Consider the following 21,200-nt stretch of genomic DNA (forward strand, 5'->3'; position numbering starts at 1 on the left):
CGTATCCCTTTGTGGAGCTTGTGCTTGTAGTGCACATCTTTGAAGATATTTTTACATGGTATCAGAGCAAGGTTGGGAGAAAAGAAGATCGTGTATTTTGTTCTCTCTAATGGGTGCCTTGAAAAGTGTGCCATCAAGTTTTGATGACCGGGGTAAAGACTAGTTTATTCATTCAATATTTTGGAAGCGTAGGACCTTATATCTCCTTATGGTACGCATCTGTTCTCTTTTTTCTTCTCTCTAATGGGCGAAAAGGACTCTCACTTCTCTCTTGGCTTCAAATTAAATGGATTTAATTATCATATATGGGCCGGGAATATGAAGACCCATATCAAAGGCAAGGGTCTTTGGGGATATGTTCAAGGAACTATTCCCGAACCCGAACCTAAAATCACTATCTTTGAGAAAGGGGAGATTAAGGTTCTTGACGGAGAAGAAAGAGAAAAAGCTTTTGAGGAATACAATAAAAGGCATGAAGAGTGGGAGATGAAAAACTACAAAATCCTTTCGTGATTTTTCTTTTCGATGGAAACAAAGATTAATGTCAATATATTGAAATTCAAAAAAACATATCAAGTATGGGAGTATCTTGAACGAATGTATACGTCAAGAGACTTGTCCCATAAATATTACATTCAAAAGAAGACTTTCACTCTTCATCAAGGAGAGATGTCGGTTAGAGAATATTTTGCCGCATTATCGGCTATTTGGGATGAACTTGCTCTCCTTGAACCTAAATGGAGTGGAGAGACAATCGAATTGAGGCAAAAACAACTTGAAGATTATCACTTTTTTAATTTCTTAAATGGGCTTAGACCCGAGTTCGAACAGTCTAGATCCTCTCTTTTATCTTCTTTTTCTTCTCCACCTTTAGAAGATGTTCTTACCAAATTAAGTGGAGAAGAAACTAGATTGGGAATGAATAAAATCAATCAAAATGTGTTGGCCGTCCCCTGTAAAAACGAGAACGAGGGAGCTTACGTTGTATCTAGACCGGGGAGCAATGTCAAATCTTATAAACCTCCCCACTTCAACAAGAATCAAGGAGGAAGAGAAAATAACGGACATTATGGAAGAAGAGTACAGTAAAATCGTGTCATTTTTGTAAAGAACCCGGGCACATAAAACCCATGTGTCCCAAATGGAAAAAGATAATGGCCATGTTGACAACCTTCCAAGAGGAGGCGTCGTCTACCTCCAACAATGTCAATCTATCTCTAAATCAAATTATTGAAGCTCTTCAACCACTCCTCAAGGGATCAATCTCTGGAGTTGTTGTGCCCTCCTTCTCTCCTCCAAGTAAAATTCTTTGGCTATTAGACTCGGGTGCATTCTTTCATATGACTCCAAATGCTTTTACACTGACCAATTATTCTAAAAACCTCTCGCCATCTTTTGTTTCTATTGCGGATGGAGCTTCTCTTGAAATTAATGGAATTGGAGACTTTGAAAAACAAGATTTTTTTGTTCCTAAAGTTAGATTTATTCCAAAATTAAATTTGAACTTGTTTTCCGTCTCTCAACTTTCGAATCATGGATGTGATATAAAATTCTCATCACATAAATGTTGGATACAAGATCGTCGGTCCGGAAAGTTGATTGGGGAAGGCTCTAGGAAGGGTAACCTCTATTTCATGAAGTTTCTTTAAATTTCAAAAACCTCCTTTTGTAACATTGCCCAACATAAAGATATAAATGTTTGGCATAAACGCCTTGGGCATCCAAATATTAACAAGTTTTCTCATATTCATTTTGCTAAACATTATGTAAAGAAAATTTTAGTTATAATGATTGTATTCTAGGAAAAATGAGAAGCTTACCTTTTAGTTCAAGATCTATGTTTTCAACTAAGCCTTTTGAAATTGTGCACTCGGATGTATGGGGACCCGCACCTGTAGTATCTAAGGGAGGTTTTTCATATTATGTTATTTATGTTGATGACTATTCGAGATACAGATGGATATACTTTCTAAAGCATAAGCATGAAGTCTTTTTCACTTTTAAGAATTTTCATATAATGATAGAAACCCAATTCAATAGGAAGTTACAAATCTTTAGAACAGATTCAGGGGGTGAATTTCTCTCAAATGATTTTAAAAGCTATATAGAGAGTAATGGGATCGTTCATCAAAGGTCTTGTCCCAAAACTCCTCAACAAAACGGCTTAGCTGAACGAAAACAGAGACATATTATTGAAACTACAAGGCCTCTGCTTATTTCTCAAAAGATTTCAAAAAGATTTTAGGCCGAAGCTGCCCTGGCCTCTGTCTATCTAATAAACCATCTTCTATCTAAAAATTTAAGCCAAATATCTCCTTTTGAAGTTTTATATCAAAAAGAACCCGATTATAATAGATTACGATTTTTTGGCTACAAATGTTTTGTTCTCACTGATAAAAATGATAAGTTATCCCCTAAAGCCATTCTCTGTGCTTTCCTTGGTTATTCAGAAACACAAAAAGGTTTTAGGTGTTATGACCTTCAAAATGATAAATTGTACGTCTCAAGAAATGCCACCTTTTTGAAAAATGAAAGTGGCTTTAAGGACACAACCCTCCCCGATAATGCTGATTATTCCTTTTTATTTGAATTACTAAATAGGAATGAAGATTTCTTTAGTGATGATGAAACAAATAATGAGAACATTGATAATGAAGCTCCCTTGTCTATTCAATCGGTAGAAGAAGCAGTAAATTAACAAATTACATATTCACATAGAGATATAAATGTTAAAATGTATCTAATATATATATATATATACTATATATTACATCAATACCCGATAGGGGTATTTTTGTAATTTCACATAGTTGTTTTAGAAAACAACTATTTTCGAATTTCATAAAATGTAATTTTCTTTTTTTATTTTTTAAAATTCTTTTTTGTATTTTTTGAGGACTAAAAGGGGCTCCAACCATAGAGTCGTTGGAGCCCCCAACGGTCACAAATGTGACCGTTGGGGGCTCCCAACGACTCTATGGGAGCCCCCTTTTGGCTCTCCTTTTGAGGCCCTTTGGCCCTCCTTTTTCCTTCTCTCCCTCTTGTATAAATAGGGGTGAACCCCTTGTGTATTTTCATTCTTGAGAGCTTTCTCTCTTCTCAATTAGAGGCTTTTTATATTGTTGCCTTCTTAAAGGCTTGTGCTTGTATTGTCCCTTTGTGGACTTGTGATATTGTCTCTTTTATTCATTGTTGTAAGTGCTTGTATGCACTCTTTATATTTCCGCAATATTTCATTACATGGTATCAGAGTCACTCGATTCTTGAAGGAAAGGTGTGGTTCGTGTATCCCATATTTAGTGGACATCTTCTCACTTCTTGGCAACATCATGGAGACAGATTGACCTATCTTTCAAGCTCAATGAAAAGAATTATATGATGTGGGCATCGACAATGGAAAATAATCTCAAAGGAAAGAAGCTTTGGGGTTTTGTCATGGGGACCGTTCCGGTGTAATGAAATATGCGGAAAAGCAAAGAGTGCACTAAGCACTTACAACATCCACGAATGAACAAAAAACAAGGGCTAATACCCAAACCCACAAGAGACAACACAACATAAAAATATAAATGTCTCTTATTGAAAGAGAGAGAGCTCTCAAGAGTGAGAAATACAAGAGGGGGTCACCCCTATTTATACACAAGAGAAGGAGAGGGGGAGGGCCAAGAGGCCTCAAAAGGAGAGCCACCTAGGGGGCTCCCCATGTAGTCGTTGGGAGCCCCCAACGGTCACAAATGTGACCGTTGGGGGCCCCATCGACTACATGGTGGGGCCCCTTTTGTGTGAGCAAAAAACAAAAAATAAAAAAATGATTTACAAAAAATAAAGAGGAAAATAAAATAAGAAAAACAAGTACCCCTATCGAGTACTTGTGAAATGACAAAAATACCCCTATCGGGTATTATATATATATATATATATATATAAATATATATATGAATTACATGTATTTTAACACCCTCCCTCAAGCTTTACGGGGATATAACCGAAAGCTTGTTAAGAAGAAACAAAAACCGAGGAGCCGCAAGAGCCTTAGTAAAGAAGTCCGCCAACTGATACTCTGATGTGACGTAAGGTAGTGCTATAGTTCCTCTTAGGTATTCATCCCGAACGTAATGGCAGTCCATCTCAATATGCTTAGTACGCTCATGGAAGGTGTGATAGCTTGCAATATAGATTGCACTTTTGTTGTCGCAACACATCTTCGAAGGAGTAGAGATGACAATGCCCATATCACTGAGGAGGCTTCTTAGCCACACAAGTTCCATGGTTGTAGTGGCCATAGCACGATATTCTGCTTCTGTCGAGGACAAGGATACTTTGTGTTGCTTCTTGCATCTCCACGAAATCATAGAGTCACCTAAGAAAACACAAAATCCGGTAGTTGAGACCCGGTCATTGGAATTTCTCCCCAATCTGCATCAGTATAAGCAATTAAATCAAGTGACGAGGCAGAAGAAAGAAAAACTCCCTTAGTTATGGTATTTTTGATATATCTGACAATCCTTAAGACTGCACTCATGTGCACGGTTGTAGGTGCATGTTGAAACTGACTGACAGAGTGGACGGCATGAGCAATGTCTGGCCGTGTGATGGATAAGTAGGTTAGAGACCCAACAAGTTGCCGGTAGGGAGTAGGATCCTCGAGAGGTGCTCCATCTTCCAACCTTAATTTTGCATTGATGACTTCTGGGGTTTCTGTCTTCTTATCATCGGAGATACCAGATTTGGAACAGATGTCAGCAGCAAGTTTCATCTGAGAGAGAATGTACCCTCGAGGAGAGTACGCCACTTCAATTCCTAAAAAATTTCTTAAGAAACCAAGGTCAGACATATCAAAATTCTCTTTCAAAACCTTTTTAATATCATTAATGCCTTGCTCATCACTTCCTGTGATGATCATATCATCAACATAAAGTAGTAAAATAACTACTGAAGACCCTGCACTTTTCACAAACAAAGCAGTGTCAGTATAACATGAACGAAAATCCAAACTTGTCATTACATTGCTAAATCTATCATGCCAAGCCTTTGGGGCTTGTTTTAAACCATATAATGCCTTTTTAAGTTTGAGAATCTTATTTTTACCAATACATACTCCAGGTGGGGGATCCATGTAAACTTCTTCATTTAATTCGCCATTTAGAAATGCATTCTTAACATCGAGTTGATAGATAGGCCATTTTTTCACTGATGCAATAGCAATAAGAGTCCTAACACTAGTCATTCTAGCAACAGGTGCGAAGGTTTCTTCATAATCTATTCCATATTTCTGAGCATATCCTTTAGCTACTAACCGTGCTTTATAACGTTCTAATGAACCATCACTCTTGGTTTTAATTTTGAAGACCCATCTACATCCTATTGATTTCTTTCCAGTGGGTAACGAAGTTATTTCCCAAGTTTTTGCTTTTTCAAGGGCACTAAGCTCTAAGTTCATGGCTTCAACCCATTGGGGAATATCTTTGGCCTCATTATAGTGTGAGGGTTCATGAAATGAATGCAACGCAATTAGACATGCTCTATATCTTGGAGTTAGGGACTCATAGGAAACAAACCTATTAGGAGGATTGGAGATCCGACTGGATCTCCTTAACGAGGTTTCTTCTATGTTGGATCCTTGAGAGTATTTTTCTAAGGCACTCATCTGAGATTGTTGACCACGCCTAACATATGTTTGGATTGGTCTATTATTCTCATTTATAACATTATCAAGAGGAATTTCCTCTAGGTCATTCAAAGATACATTAGAGATTTCCTCTTCTTGAGGAGTCTCATCTTCTTGAGATAGAAGATCAAATAAAAAAGTATATTCACTTTCGTCAATATCTTTAGTTTTCACAAAACCATTTTCATTTTCCAAAAATGTTACATCTTTGGATACATAGAGTTTGTTATTTTTCAAGTCAAAACATCAAAAACCCTTTTGATTTTCTCCATAACCCAAGAACACGCATTCAATAGCTTTAGGAGATAATTTGTCCCGTTTATGAGTAAGGATAAAACATTTACATCCAAAGACTCTTAATCTATTGAAGTCGGGTGTTCTTTCAAATAATTTTTCGTATGGAGATGTATTTTGTAAGGATGAAGATATCATTCTATTTATTAAGTAAGTTGAGGTTAAGGCCGCTTCGGCCCAAAAATTCTTTGGAATTTCTTTGGAAATAAGGAGTGTCCTAGTGGTTTCTATGATGTGTCTATGCTTTCTTTCGGCCAAACCGTTTTGTTGGGGAGTCCTAGGACACGATCTTTGATGACAAATTCCATTTACTTCTAAATAGTTTTGAAATTCATTTGATAAATATTGTCCACCCGAATCGGATCTAAGAGTAGAGATATTACTTGAGAACTGATTTTTAACTATCATATGAAATTTTTTGAAAAAGTCAAAGACTTCAGATTTTAAATTAAGAAAGTAGATCCATACATACCTAGTGTAGTCATCGATGAAAGTGACGTAATAGGAGTACCCTCCTTTAGACATGACGGGAGAAGGACCCCAAACATCCGAATGGACTAACTCAAAAGGTCTTTTGGACACAAAAGTTCGGTTTGGAAAAGGAGTAGATTTCATTTTGCCAAAAATACAATTCTTGCAAACAAAATGTTTCTCATTACAAAATTTCTTTCCAAATGGAAAGGAGTACATTTTTGAGAAACTTGGATGTCCAAGTCTTTGATGCCAAATATCAATATTTTTATCTTGAACATGGTTACAAAAAGAGTTAGTGGGGAGTTTCAAGTTGCTCATGTAATAGAGATCTCCCCTCCTATGGCCTTGCCCAATCAGCTTCCCGGACCGGAGATCCTGTATAGAGCAATCCTTAGTTGAGAAGGAGATTTTACATCCATGATCACATATTTGAGCAACAGAGAGGAGATTTAAATTAAGTTGAGGTACAACTCTCACGTTTGGCACAAAGAAATCTTTTGAAAAGTTTAAGGTTCCAAAACTTTTTACTTGTAAAGATGTACCATCGGCAGTTGAAACATAGGAGTTTTTATAATTATTACATAAATCGGAAAGCTCATTTTCAAGAGGGGTCATATGAAAGGAAGCTCCAGAGTCAAGGATCCAAGACGACATACCTAGAGGAGAGGAAGAAGCTACGGCGGCACCCGAAGTTGATGGAATCTTGAGTAGAGTTTGTAGTGCTTCCGATAGTTGAGCAAGAGAAAAAGAGTCATTTCCTTTGATTGCTTCCTCTTTCTTTTGAGTAGCTTCTTCAACGGAAGCAACCTTATTTTTTGGTGCTTCATTCAACTTAGGGCAATTAGGTCTTATATGACCCGGTTCTTGACAATGGTGGCAAATGGCTTTTCTATAATTGCCATTATAGTTATTTTGTCTTCCAAAATGTGGAGGTTTGTAAGTTTTCATGTGGTTGTCGGGTTTTGATACGGCCAAGACATCATCTCCTCCTTTAATCATGCCAAGACGGGTTTCTTCTTGGCATATTTCGGCTATGGCATCTTCTAAGGGAAGAGGTTTGGATCTATGTAAGAGGGAGGATCTAACTTGCTCATATTCGGGCCTAAGCCCATGTAAAAATTGGAAAAAGTGTTCTTTTTCCATTTGTTCTCTCCTTAATTCCACATCTATACTAGAAACCCATTTTGGTTCTAGTAAAGATAGCTCATCCCATAGAGGGCCAAGAGTGCTAAAGTAATCCCTAACACTCATTTCTCCTTGCTTGATAGTCCGGATTTTTTCTTGAAGAAAGAATTGACGAGCAAGGTCTTTTTGGGTAAACATACCTTTCATGAAGAACCATGCTTCATTTGCCATCCGAAATTTGGCAGTGTTGGCGCAAATCTTGAGCTCTACATTATTCATGAACCAAGCAAGAATCTTGGCATGCTTACTTTCTCAATCTTCTATTTTAGATCGGTGATCTTCAATGGCCTTCATGCGGGCATCTCCTTCAAGAGCTTTCTCTTGATCACCTTCCATCTTAGTTAGTTGAAGTTGCGGTTTCGGAATAGTGCCCATAATGTATCCCCAAAGCTTTTTCCCCTTGAGGATGTTTTCCATGGCGGCGGCCCACATCATGTAGTTGGATCCATTGAGCTTGAAGGAGAGATCAATCTTTTGTTCTCCTTCCATGATAATCACTTACAAGAGGATAAAAAGAAGAGAGATATAACAAGAAAAAGATATAGCTACACAACTAGCTATATTAAGAAGAAGAGCATACACAAGGCTCTGATACCATGTAATGAAATATGCGGAAAAGCAAAGAGTGCACTAAGCACTTACAACATCCACGAATGAACAAACAACAACGGTTAATACCCAAACCCACAAGAGACAACACAACATAAAAATATAAATGTCTCTTATTGAAAGAGAGAGAGCTCTCAAGAGTGAGAAATACAAGAGGGGGTCACCCTTATTTATACACAAGAGAAGGAGAGGGGGAGGGCCAAGAGGCCACAAAAGGAGAGCCACCTAGGGGGCTCCCCATGTAGTCGTTGGGGGCCCCATCGACTACATAGTGGGGCCCCTTTTGTGTGAGCAAAAAACAAAAAATAAAAAAGTGATTTACAAAAAATAAAGAGGAAAATAAAATAAGAAAAACAAGTACCCCTATCGGGTACTTGTGAAATGACAAAAATACCCCTATCGGGTATTATATATATATATATATATATATATATATATAAATATATATGTATATATGAATTAAATGTATTTTAACATCTGGAACCAAAGCTTGTGCTCACGAAGATGGAAGAAGGTCAAGAAAAGGCTCTTGAGGGAGATGCTCGCCTCAAGGCCATTGAAAGTCATCAAAAGAAAATGGAAGATTGGAAAAGCAATCACGCAAAAATCCTTGCGTGGTTTATGAACAATGTGGAGCTTAAGGTATGTGCTAATATAGCTAAATTTCGTAGAGCCAATGAGGCTTGGTCCTTTATGAGGGGTATGTATACCCAAAAAGATCTTGCAAGAGCATACTTCTTGCAAGAAAAGATTAGAACCACCAAGCAAGGTGATTCTAGCATTCAAGACTATTATAGTGCCCTAAACCCACTATGGGATGAATTGGCTCTCTTGGAGCCAAAATGGGTTTCTATGGAAGATATTGATTTAAGGCAAAAACAAATGGAACAAGAGCGATTGTTTCAATTTCTTTTTGGGCTACGTCCCGAATTTGAGCAAGTGAGATCTTCACTTCTCCATAGATCTATTTTTCCTCCTATTGAGGATGCTATTGCCGAAATCACTCAAGAGGAGACAAGGCTTGGCATGAGTAAGCATGTTGATGAAGTCTTTGTCGTATCAAAACCGGGTAACAATGTTAGAACCTATAAGCCTCCTCATTTTGAAAAACAAGGAAACTACAATGGAGGAAGAAAAATGATTGTTTGTCATTATTGCAATGAGTTGGGTCACATTAGACCCGCTTGTCCAAAGCTTATTGGAACCTTCAAGCCTAAAGTGGTCTCTCTTGAAGAAACCACCACCAAGGAAGATGAAGGCAAGAACAATGACATTAAAGAAACTCTTGGACAAATATCTATGGCTCTCCAACAAATGCTAAAAGTTTCTTCCTCCACATCGGGTGCGGCTATTGCTTCATCATCATCACCTGGTACGTATTCTTGGATCCTTGACTCTGGAGCTTCTTTTCATATGACCCCTCATGAAAATGCACTTAGTGATGTTTGCACCAATTCAAAGGACTCTTGTGTCTCTACGGCCGATGGAACTTTTTTGAAAATTTCAAGTATTGGCTCTTTTAAAGATTCACAAAATTTTTGTGTTCCAAAAGTAAGAGTTGTTCCCAAACTAAATTTAAACCTATTTTCGGTTTCTCAAATTGCCGACCATGGATGTGAAATATCTTTCTCATCTAATGGTTGCTTTGTGCAGGATCTCCGGTCCGAGAAGCGGATTGGGCAAGGCCATAGAAAGGGAGACCTCTATTATATGGACCATCTTGATTTCCCTACAAACTTTTTTTGTTCTTATGTCCAAGAAAAAAACATGAAAACTTGGCATAAAAGACTTGGTCATCCAAGTTATTCCAAAATGTATCTCTTTCCTTATGGAAACAAATTTTGTAAGGAAAAATAAATTAATTGCAAAGATTGCATTTTTGGAAAAATGAAGTCTATTTCATTTCCAATTAGAACTTTTCTCTCATCAAGGCCTTTTAAATTGGTGCATTCGGATGTTTGGGGGCCTTCTCCGGTTATGTCTAAAGGGAGCTATTCATATTATGTTACGTTTATTGATGACTTTACTCGGTATGTTTGGGTTTATTTCCTTAGTCATAAGTCGGAAGTATTTACTTTCTTTAAAGACTTTCATAAAAAGGTTCAAAATCAATTTCAAAGTAACATATCTATTTTAAGATCCGATTCCGGTGGCGAATACTTATCTCACGAATTCCAAAGTTATTTAACCCAAAATGGCATTTGTCATCAAAAGTCATGTCCTAGGACTCCTCAACAAAATGGTCTAACAGAAAGGAAACATAAGCACATTATAGAAACCGCTAGAACAATACTTATTTCTAGGAATATTCCAAAGAAGTTTTGGGCCGAAGCCGTTCTAACCTCAACCTATCTAATCAATAGAATGCCCTCTTCTAAGTTAAAAAATGCTTCTCCCTATGAAAAACTCTTTAAATTTTCACCTGATTTCAATCGTCTTCGTATTTTTTGTTGCAAATGTTTTGTCCTACTACATAAAAGGGATAAGTTATATCCAAAAGCTATTGAATGTGTTTTTTGGGGATATGGTGAAAATCAAAAAGGGTATAGATGTTATGATTTTAAGAATGATAAACTATATATTTCAAAAGATGTAACATTTCTAGAAGAAGAAAATGGTTTTGATAAAATAGAAGAAACAAATGAAATTGATTATGTATTCTTATATGATCTTATTGATGACATACAAGAAGATTTTCTTGAAAACATAGACGATACTCGTGAGGTATCCCCTCTTGACATAACACTCTCAAATGATAGTGATTCAAATATAAATGTTCATGATAGTGATACCAATATAAATGTTTACTCAAGAAGAAATCAAGAAAATCCTATTAGTGCCCTTGAAAAATACTCTCAAATTTCTAAATCCACTGAGGAACCACAAGTTAGGCATTCTTCTAGAATATCAATACCCCCAAATAGGTTTGTATCCTATGATTCCTTAACTCCCAACTATCGGGCATGTCTAATAACCCTACATTCTTATTTTGAACCGGCCCACTATAATCAAGCTAAATCTATACCTCATTGGGTTGAAGCAATGCAAGTTGAACTAAATGTTTTAAAAAAAGGCCAATACTTGGGAAATAGTTAATCTACCCTCACACAAAAAACCTATTGGTTGTCGCTGGGTCTTCAAAGTTAAAACTAAAAGCGATGGCTCTTTAGAACGATATAAAGCTAGATTAGTTGCTAAGGGATACTCCCAAGAATATGGCATTGATTACGAAGAAACATTCGCTCCCGTAGCTCGAATGACTAGTGTCAGGACCTTAATAGCTGTCACATCAACCAAAAAATGGCATATTTATCAACTTGACGTAAAAAATGCCTTTTTAAATGGAAGTTTAAGTGAAGAAGTTTATATGGATCCGCCACCCGGAATAAATATTAAGCAAGGTCAAACACTTCGGCTTTTGAAGGCCTTGTATGGTCTTAAACAAGCCCCTAAGGCTTGGTATGATCGTTTCAGTGATATCATGATAAAGTTAGGATTTCACTTTTGTTATACTGACACTGCTCTTTTTGTTAAACATGCAGGTTCTAGTATCGTAATTTTGTTGCTTTATGTTGATGATATGATTATCACTGGGAATGATCAAAGTAGTATTATCAATGTTAAAAATATGTTAAAAGATAATTTTGATATGTCTGACTTAGGTTTTCTCAGATATTTTCTTGGCATTGAGGTTGCATATTCTCCTAGAGGATATATTTTGTCACAGATGAAGCTTGCTGCAGATATATGTTCTAAGTCTGGGATTTCTGATGATAAGAAAGTAGAGACTCCCGAGGTTATTAATGCCAAATTGCGGTTGGAGGATGGGGTTCTTCTGGAAGATCCCACACCTTACAGACAACTCATTGGGTCTCTTACCTATTTAACCATCACCAGACCAGATATCACTCATGCGGTTCACTCAGTTAGCCAATTTCAGCATGCTCCTACAACTGTGCATATGAGTGTTGTTCTCCGAATCATCCGCTACATTCGGAATACTATCAATAAAGGGCTATTTCTATCCTCCTCTTCTTCCTTGAATCTTCTTGCTTATACTGATGCGGATTGGGGAAGTAATCCCAATGATCGAGTCTCAACTACTGGTTTTTGTGTCTTTTTAGGGGACTCTTTGATTGTCTGGCGATGCAAGAAGCAGCAGAAAGTTTCATTATCATCCACTGAAGCTGAGTATCGGGCTATGGCAACCATGACAATGGAACTTGTATGGCTTCGCAGTTTGCTTAAAGACATGGGAGTTGATATTACCGAAGCCTCAAAGCTATGTTGCGACAACAAGAGTGTCATCTATATTGCGAGCAATCATACTTTTCATGAACGTACAAAACATATCGAAATGGATTGCCACTATGTTCGTGACGAATTCTTACGAGGAACTATTGCTCTGCCATATGTCACTTCAGAATATCAGTTGGCGGCTATGTCACAGGGACTCTTCAACTAGGTGCCGCATCCGCGTCGTACCCGCACCCCATGCGGTCAACCTGACCTTGGGTGCAGTCAACGCACCCAGGGTCATTTATGTCCAACTTTTGGACTTTATATATATAAAATATATATATATAATTTTTTATATTTTTGCCACACCCCCGCAACCAAGTTTTTTTAAAAGTGTCGCACCCCCGCACCCATGTGACATAGGTTGGCGGACTTCTTCACTAAAGCTCTTCTGGCTCCTCGCTTCATGTTTCTTCTTGGCAAACTTTCTGTCATTTCCCCGTAAAGTTTGAGGGGGTGTTAAAATGTATCTAATATATATATATATATACTATGTCACAGGGATTCGGCTAGCAGGGTGCCGCACCCGCGTCGACGAGACTCGACGCGGATGCGGGTGCGGGTGCTGCACCGGGTGCGGTCAACCCAATCCTGGGTGCGGACCAGGATCATTTCGGTCCATTTTTGTTTGGATTTTTTTTTAAAAAAAAAAAAAAATTGCCCTACGAAATGGGCTGCGAAATTTTTTTGAAAAAACAATTCTGCTAGCAGCTGCCTTTTCAATTTCGTAAAAGATTTTCTCTCTCCACAATAAATGACAGCAGCTGCTGCTCCTGCCTTTTCAATTTCGTAAAGGATTTTCTCTCTCCACAATAAATGACAGCTGACAGCAGCTGCTTTTTCAATCCTTTTTCGTAAAGGATTTTCTCTCTCCATAATAAATGATAATGATGGTTCTTTTTAGTAAAGGATTTCCATTGTTCTCCTGACGAAATGGGTGCGTGCAACTGTATATAAAATGAAATTTGAAAAAACCCGCGTCGCATATATATATATATATATATATATATATATATATATATATATATATATATATATATATATATATATATATATATATATATTTTATATTTTTGCCCCTGCCGCACCCCCGCACCCGGGTTTTTTGGAAGTGCCGAATCCCCGCACCTGCACCCGCACCCGCGCCCGCACCCATGTGACATAGTATATATATATATACATATATATATATACTGTATATTACATCAATACCCGATAGGGGTATTTTTGTAATTTCACATAGTTGTTTTAGAAAACAACTATTTTCGAATTTCATAAAATGTAATTTTCTTTTTTTATTTTTTAGAATTCTTTTTTGTATTTTTTGAGGACTAAAAGGGGCTTCAACCATAGAGTCGTTGGAGCCCCCAACGGTCACAAATGTGACCGTTGGGGGCTCTCAACGACTCTATGGGAGCCCCCTTTTGGCACTCCTTTTGAGGCCCTTTGGCCCTCCTTTTTCCTTCTCTCCCTCTTGTATAAATAGGGGTGAACCCCTTGTGTATTTTCATTCTTGAGAGCTTTCTCTCTTCTCAATAAGAGGCTTTTTATATTGTTGTCTTCTTAAAGGCTTGTGCTTGTATTGTCCCTTTGTGGACTTGTGATATTGTCTCTTTTATTCATTGTTATAAGTGCTTGTATGCACTCTTTATATTTCCGCAATATCTCATTACAATAAATACATTTAGAAGTGTGATGGAAAGATATAATGATTTTAGTGAGCCATCTCAAGATAGCAACTTACGAAGAACTGAAAGACCTAGGAGAAACCCTTCCAGATTTATATCTTATGAATCTTTTTCCCCAAAACATAGGGCCTGCCTTACTGCCATTCACACGTATGAAGAACCCAGAAACTTTGAAGAAGCTAAAGAAAGATTAAAATGGAGAGATGCAATAGATAATGAACTTAATGCCCTTAACAGAGCCAAAACTTGGGAATTTCAAAGTCTTCCAGAAGGGAAAAAGACAATAAGATGTAGATGGGTCTTTAAGGTTAAGACCAAGAGTGATGGGACTCTTGAGAGATATAAGGTCCGGCTTGTAGCAAAAGGTTATAGCCAGGAATATGGTATTGATTACGAAGAAACCTTTGCTCCTATGACAAGAATGGTCACTGTGAGATGTTTAACCACTACTGCATCAATTAAAAAATGGAACATATATCAAATGGACGTTAAAAATGTCTTTCTGAATGGGGACCTAAACAAAAAAGTCTACATGGAGGCCCCCTCTGGCATGAATATACCAAAGGGTAAAGTTCTTCGGCTTAGAAAAGCCTTGTATGGTTTAAAACAAGCCTCAAAGGCTTGGTAAGATCGATTTAATGAAGTAGTGGTTGAAACTGGATTAAATTCTTGTTATACTGACACTGCTCTCTTTGTCAAAAAGTCTTATGCAGGAATTGTAATTTTGTTGTTATATGTTGATGATATGCTAATAACAGGCAATGAAATTAAGGGAATCAAAAATATCAAATCCACTCTAAAAGAAAGGTTTAAAATGTCAGACTTAGTGTATCTGACATATTTTTGGGGTATTGAAGTTGCTTACTCTCATAGAAGTTATTTTTTGTCTCAAACTAAACTAGCTTGCGAGATTCTTGACAGGTCCGGCATTACCGATGAAAAAATTTATGAGACCCCTGAAGTTGTGGGCTCAAAAATGAAGGGTGATGATGGAATTTCTTTGAAAAGTCCTACTCTCTATCGGCAGCTTGTGGAATCACTTATGTATCTTAGTATCACACGGCCAGACATAACTCATTCAGCATGCCCCCACATCAGTTCATATGAGTGTTGTACTTCATATTGTCAGATACATAAAGGGCACAATAAACAAGGGAGTATTTCTTTCCTCGTCTTCTAATTTAGAATTGATTGTATATACTGACTATGACTGGGGAGGTGACCCAAATAATCGTCACTCCACCACTGATTTTTGTATTTTTCTAGGTGAATCACTGATCTCATGGAGATGCAAGAAACAACAGAAGGTGTCTTTTTCCTCAACAGAAGCAGAATATTGAGCCATGACCTCCACGACTATGGAGATTGTGTGGATTCATCAATTGTTGCAGGATATGGGAGTACTGATCCAAGGACCTACACGATTGCATTGTGATAATAAAAGTGCAATCTATATTGCTAAAAATCACACTTTTCATGAGCGTACCAAGCACATTGAGATGGACTGCCACTATGTCAGAGAAGCCTACTTACAGAAAATCATAGACCTTCCTTATGTGACTTCAGAATACCAGTTGGCAGACTTTTTCACAAAGGCGCTATGCTCCCCCAGATTTAATTTTCTTCTTGGCAAACTTTCGGTCATCATGCCCTAAGTTTGAGGGGGGGTGTTAAATTGTATCAAATCATATATATATATATATATATATATATATGCATATGTATCTACTATTATATATATATATATTCTTTATGTAGCCTCAGAGGCATTTCTGTCATTTCCCATTTTACGCATATTCACACTTGTGAATGTGCATGTAACTTTTCTCTTTTCTCTTTTCTCTTTTCTCTTTTCTCTTTTCTCTTTTCTCTTTTCTCTTTTCCTTTTCCTTTTTCTTTTTATTTTTCTCTTTTCTTTTCTTTTCTTTTCTTCCTTTTTCCTTTTCTTTTTTTCTTTTACCTTTTTGACTAAAAGTCAAAGGAGGGGGAGACGTTGGACCCCCCTCCAACGTCTAGTAGGAGCCCCTCCTTTTGGTCTCCTCTTGTATTATAAATAGGGGTGTATCCCCACTATTGTAAGTTATTCTTTTGGGAGCCTTTGTGCTCACCCTTGCTCAATAGATTCTTTTTTTTGCATTTCAAGTGTTCTCTTTGTACCTTTGTGTACTTTTATTCAAGTGTTCTTGGTGTGTCTTTGTACATGTATCCCTTTGTGGAGCTTGTGCTTGTAGTGCACATCTTTGAAGATATTTTTACACATGTATCAAAAAGAGGAACACCAATCAATGAAGAAGAGATTGCTCAACTACAGGAAAAAGATTGCTGCAAAAAATAGATATTCCATGGGGAAACCCATACTGCCAAGAATAAGGCATTAACTATGGTTAAACATACTAAGTATATTATAATGTGTAAAGAGTTGATACCAGAAAGTGCTTATTAATGTTACGAGCCCACCACCTTCATAGTAGTGTAGTAGGTTTGATTGGTAATATGCTGAGTTTAGTTGGATTTCTTATATGTTTCGGCTTATCTGACATATTTGAGTCTGAGTTTACATGTGCCTTGATGGTTCTTAGTCCTAGTTAGGAGTATGCATTTGGATCTTGGATCCAGATATAGTAATTGGGTTGATAATTTGGGTCTACGCCTCTGGTTAGGAAAGGAGTATAAATACATGAGCCTTCCATTGTAAGCATCTATCTAAGTAATGAAAGTATAGAGAATTCTCTAGAATTCTATGGAGGCAGCTAATTCCTCGAACTAGGAAAATTAGGAGGCCTCTTCTTCCTGGAATTAGAAGGAAAACCATCATATATTGCATCATCTATTGGAATTCGACAAGTTGACACTAGTCAATTCCTACATCAAGCCTTCAGGAACTGTAAGGAATCTGATCCAAGATTATTTTTTTTTTGAAACCTAACATTTGATTTTCAATTCAAGCTATGCTTAAAATCATGCAAAATAATAATAACAGTCAAGCCCAAAATGAAGTTTTCTGAAGAATGAACACTGGATTTCCAGAAGAGAAAATGATAAAAGACAACAGTCAACGCCAAAAGTCCCATTTCAGAATTTGAAAACTTAATAACAAATGAGAAAAAAGATAACACAGAAAAAAATGCATACAGATGCATGAAGCTACTTACTTAGCATCACCAATATTGGCAAAGCCAGCAATAAGAATACTGTACGTCACCAAAGTAATCTCAATGTCCTCAGACTTCATTTCCTGCACACAAGCTACTGCCCCCTGCATGTCTCGGGCAACTGCATAAGCGTGAACAAGGCTGCATGAAACAATCTTAAACTGAGATTATGCAAAAAACATACTAGCATGTGCTGTAATCTTGTCAGAATTTGTAGATGCAATCAATTTGGTTCAGTTCTTCGAAGAAAGATAGTTCTCGCACCTAAATCTTTTCATAGAAGAGGCATACTCTAAAGATTCTAATGGCTGTTGATCACAAAGACAATAAAAAAGTTTCAATCATCATATGAAAGAATCTAGTAGAAGATAATGATTCAATGAAGGATCTGGACCATTTAATGGACATTTAATCACATATAAAATTATAAATCCTGACACAACTTTTATATAGATCACAAAATTGGCCAGCCATCAGGAAAATGACCGATATAGACCAAATGAATCCAAAGTAACTTAGTGTGAGAACAAAGAGGACAAAACCATAACCAAGAATAGTGTCCTCCAATACTCCATAAGAAAAAGTTTACATCTCAAAACAGCAACAGGGTCCTATACTCCTTATATATATATATATATATATATATATATATATATATATATATATATATATATATATATATATATATATATATATATATATATATATATATATGAATTCTGAAGGAAAATAGCACAAGTCATCCATCACCTCTCGTCTGCTGATGTTTATGTCAAGCCTTACCAAGAGACGGAAAAGCTACTAAACTCTAGATGTTAAAATAAATACAGTAATGTCTTCTATAAGATGTAGTTATATATGAAAGGTTGTAATGCAACAACTGGAGAAATCTCTTGGACTAAATCAGGTTAGCCTATAATTATGTTATACAGGAGTAATTTTAGCATGAACATTAACAGTTGAAGAAATTAAGCATAGAAAATCAGTGAGCCCTTATATACAAATTTTGCTAAATATATGTAAGTGTACCCTCTGAATTAATAGTTGAAGATCATGACAGCGAAGCCTCCAACCACATTTAATGCAGCTTTTAAAGAGGATGTTGTGATGTACCTGTGATCAGTTCGAAGAATTCATGCAGCTTGTTCAAGTCTCTCCCACACAATACCAGCCAAAAACAAGGGAAAAGAAAAAATACATCTTGTCCATATCAAGATGCTGACTAGAATAGCGATTCAATTATAAATCTCATATGCAGCACATGTACACATGCATATCAATAACTTGTTGACAAAAAATCAATTTGGAGATGAGGTGAGTGTTCGTTTATGCAGCTGCCTAATAGGAAAATGTATCCATGACTTGTAATGCATGTCCACCCAAGTATCCCACACACATCCATAACAACAAGACATCCATACAGGCATAAAATGCAGGAAATTTTGTTAATAAAACCATCACTATCGAAAATTATAAAAAATATAGCTTATAGGAGGAAGTACTTATATCTTTCTCAGATAGTCTCACAATATTTTAGGTGCCTATTAGAGTACAGAATTTTCTTCTTCGTTGTGACAGTTATTCTGTATGTGTTTTTTATTGATATAACTCTTTGTGATTTTAATGTTTATCAGACTCGCATAAAATTATACTGTTTATTCATTTCTGTATTACTTCCACTTTTATCCTCATTTGTTTCATTTTCAGATGAAGCAGTTCTATACTTTATTTGTATTACTCTGGTTCTTAATCCTCCCATCTGTTTCATCTTTAACTCATCATCTTCAACTCAAGCATTTCCATACTTTATATGTTGAATAGACAAAACCAAAAATAGCATAAAACCACACCCAGAATAAGGAGCAAAAGAAATTAAGAATAAAAATTATACTTACTTGGTATAGACATATGAATTTGGTTCTATTCCCCTTGCTCTCATACCCTCAAAAGTTGCACGTGCGTGATGCTTGTCACCTCGTTTAGCATAATAATTAACCATTAATCCAAACTCCCTTCTTGAAGGCTGAAAAAGATTAGCATTTAAGCAAGCCAATAAGTTGCATTATAGTCCTCAAAATCAGTTAGAACTAATGCATCCATAGATAAACAACAGAAAGCTAACAAACTTACAGAAAAGTATTCTACACGCAAAATAAGTAAGCCAGCTCTCATTGATGAGCGAGGAAGCGAAAGAGAGAACTTGCACACCTTAGTTCAATTGACATAGGTACACATGCAATTGCACAAGCACATTCAATAAGAACATCTTGATATCAACTGAAAATTATACCAAAGTGCTGAATTACTTCGAGTACAAATAGCAATCACATGCATCCTTTATTATTGAATCATCTTAAGCTGAACACCGCTATAAATATCTGAGTTAGAATTTTAGCTAAAAGAGTATTTAAATGTTGTCAAAATGTATTTTGTCCTCTGCAACATTTGTGTACTTCAGAATTAGTTCATAGAGCAGGCACATTCTAAAAAACACACATTTAGATGCATTCACTTACTAAGACATTTCAGTGTACAATTACATAGCATCATCCTTCTTTGAGCATTCATTTCCTTCAACTAGAATTTGAAATTAATTGTAACATGTCTATGCATCCATTTTCGAACACCAACAATTCAGTGAATTATAATCGACGTTGGTACCTTCTTAATCCTTTGGAAGCTTGAAACCACAGCCTGCCAATTCTCTGGTTCGGTATCAAGGACCCTCCGGAACTCTTTGCAGGAGTTATGCCTCTCCTCGTGCCACTTCGACCGGTAATCCTTCGAATCCGAGCCCTCCAACCATTTCGATCTCTCCGCAGATCTCACCTTCATCCTCCTCCCATTGTCCAGCTTCACAGTGAGGACCCTCCCGTGAAACTCGACCCCATCGAATTCCACGGCCTTGGCCGCAGAATTCGCGGCCGTGGGCCCTCCATAGATCACGAAACAGTAGCCCATGTTTCTCTCTGAATCGCCGTGGCCCTTAATCAGAATCACGTTCTTCAGAGGCCCGAATTGCCGAAAGAACTCCGCGACCTCCTTCTTCTTGATCCAGAGCGGCAGATTCCCTACGAAAATCTTCCCTTCCTCCCTGTACGGCGCATCTGAAGGCACCCCACTTCGTCTTTCTTCTCGAACTTCGTTCTCCGCGGTCCCGGTCGGTTCCTCTGGGGACTGGGGAGGTGGGTGGTCGGACGGAGCCGGGGAAATTTTGTTGGAGAGCCAGAGCTTCTCTGAGACCTTGGAAGAACCGGCGAAATTGCGAAGTGGGTTCGAGTTTTTTGGTGGGTTGGGTTTGGTTTGGTCGGGTTTCTGGACGGAGGAAGGCCCGAAGGTGGAGTTTCCGGGGCGACGGACGTGGCCGGAGATTGGAGAAGGGTCGTTGAGTTCGTGCGGTTTCGAAGAAGAAGAAGAAGAAGAAGAGCGAGGGTGAAGTGAAAGCTTGAGAGAAGAACGGCGAGCAGCTGTCGGTGCCGTACGCTTTCCGGTGATTCCAGCCGGAGAATGGGTGAGGGAAGAGCAGAGGCAGGACGTCTCCATGGCCACCGGTGGCCCCCAACGGGTGGTGGTGGAAGTGGAATTGGTTCAGTGCAGCATTTTATCATATCAACATTGATTCACCTCTCTGCACCAGACTGAGCCTATCACACTGGTACGAATGTAGGTAGGACTGTAAACGGTTCGGATACGGACCTGATCTTTTTTTATTCGAATCCGGATCCAAATTTCCTGCAACCAATCTCAATCCAAGTCCGAACCCTAATCAGATCCGATGATGTAAGATTGGCAGGAGAGAAATCGTTGGAAAAAAAAAGTTTTCAAAACATA

The 21,200-nt window shown here is 37.5% G+C and overlaps 1 protein-coding gene across 2 annotated transcripts in view; it reads right to left on the reverse strand.

The window, feature by feature from the left end:
* LOC149848681 (uncharacterized) overlaps nt 1–20,986 on the reverse strand; it is a 55,341-nt gene extending 34,355 nt beyond the window's left edge. For both annotated transcript variants that reach the window (XM_089996863.1, XM_089996858.1), the window contains exons 1-3: nt 20,031–20,986; nt 19,265–19,392; nt 17,370–17,510 (exon numbers count right to left, since the gene is read on the reverse strand). In XM_089996863.1, coding sequence (XP_089852989.1) covers nt 17,370–17,510; nt 19,265–19,392; nt 20,031–20,912 — 1,151 coding nt within the window. In that variant the 5' untranslated portion in view covers nt 20,913–20,986. The remainder of the gene's footprint in view (nt 1–17,369; nt 17,511–19,264; nt 19,393–20,030) is intronic.
* Nucleotides 20,987–21,200: the final 214 nt, after the last annotated feature.

The sequence above is a fragment of the Nuphar pumila genome, chromosome 1 (genome assembly GCF_984573655.1).
Source record: "Nuphar pumila chromosome 1, dmNupPumi1.hap1.1, whole genome shotgun sequence".
In the NCBI taxonomy this organism is placed as follows: domain Eukaryota; kingdom Viridiplantae; phylum Streptophyta; class Magnoliopsida; order Nymphaeales; family Nymphaeaceae; genus Nuphar; species Nuphar pumila.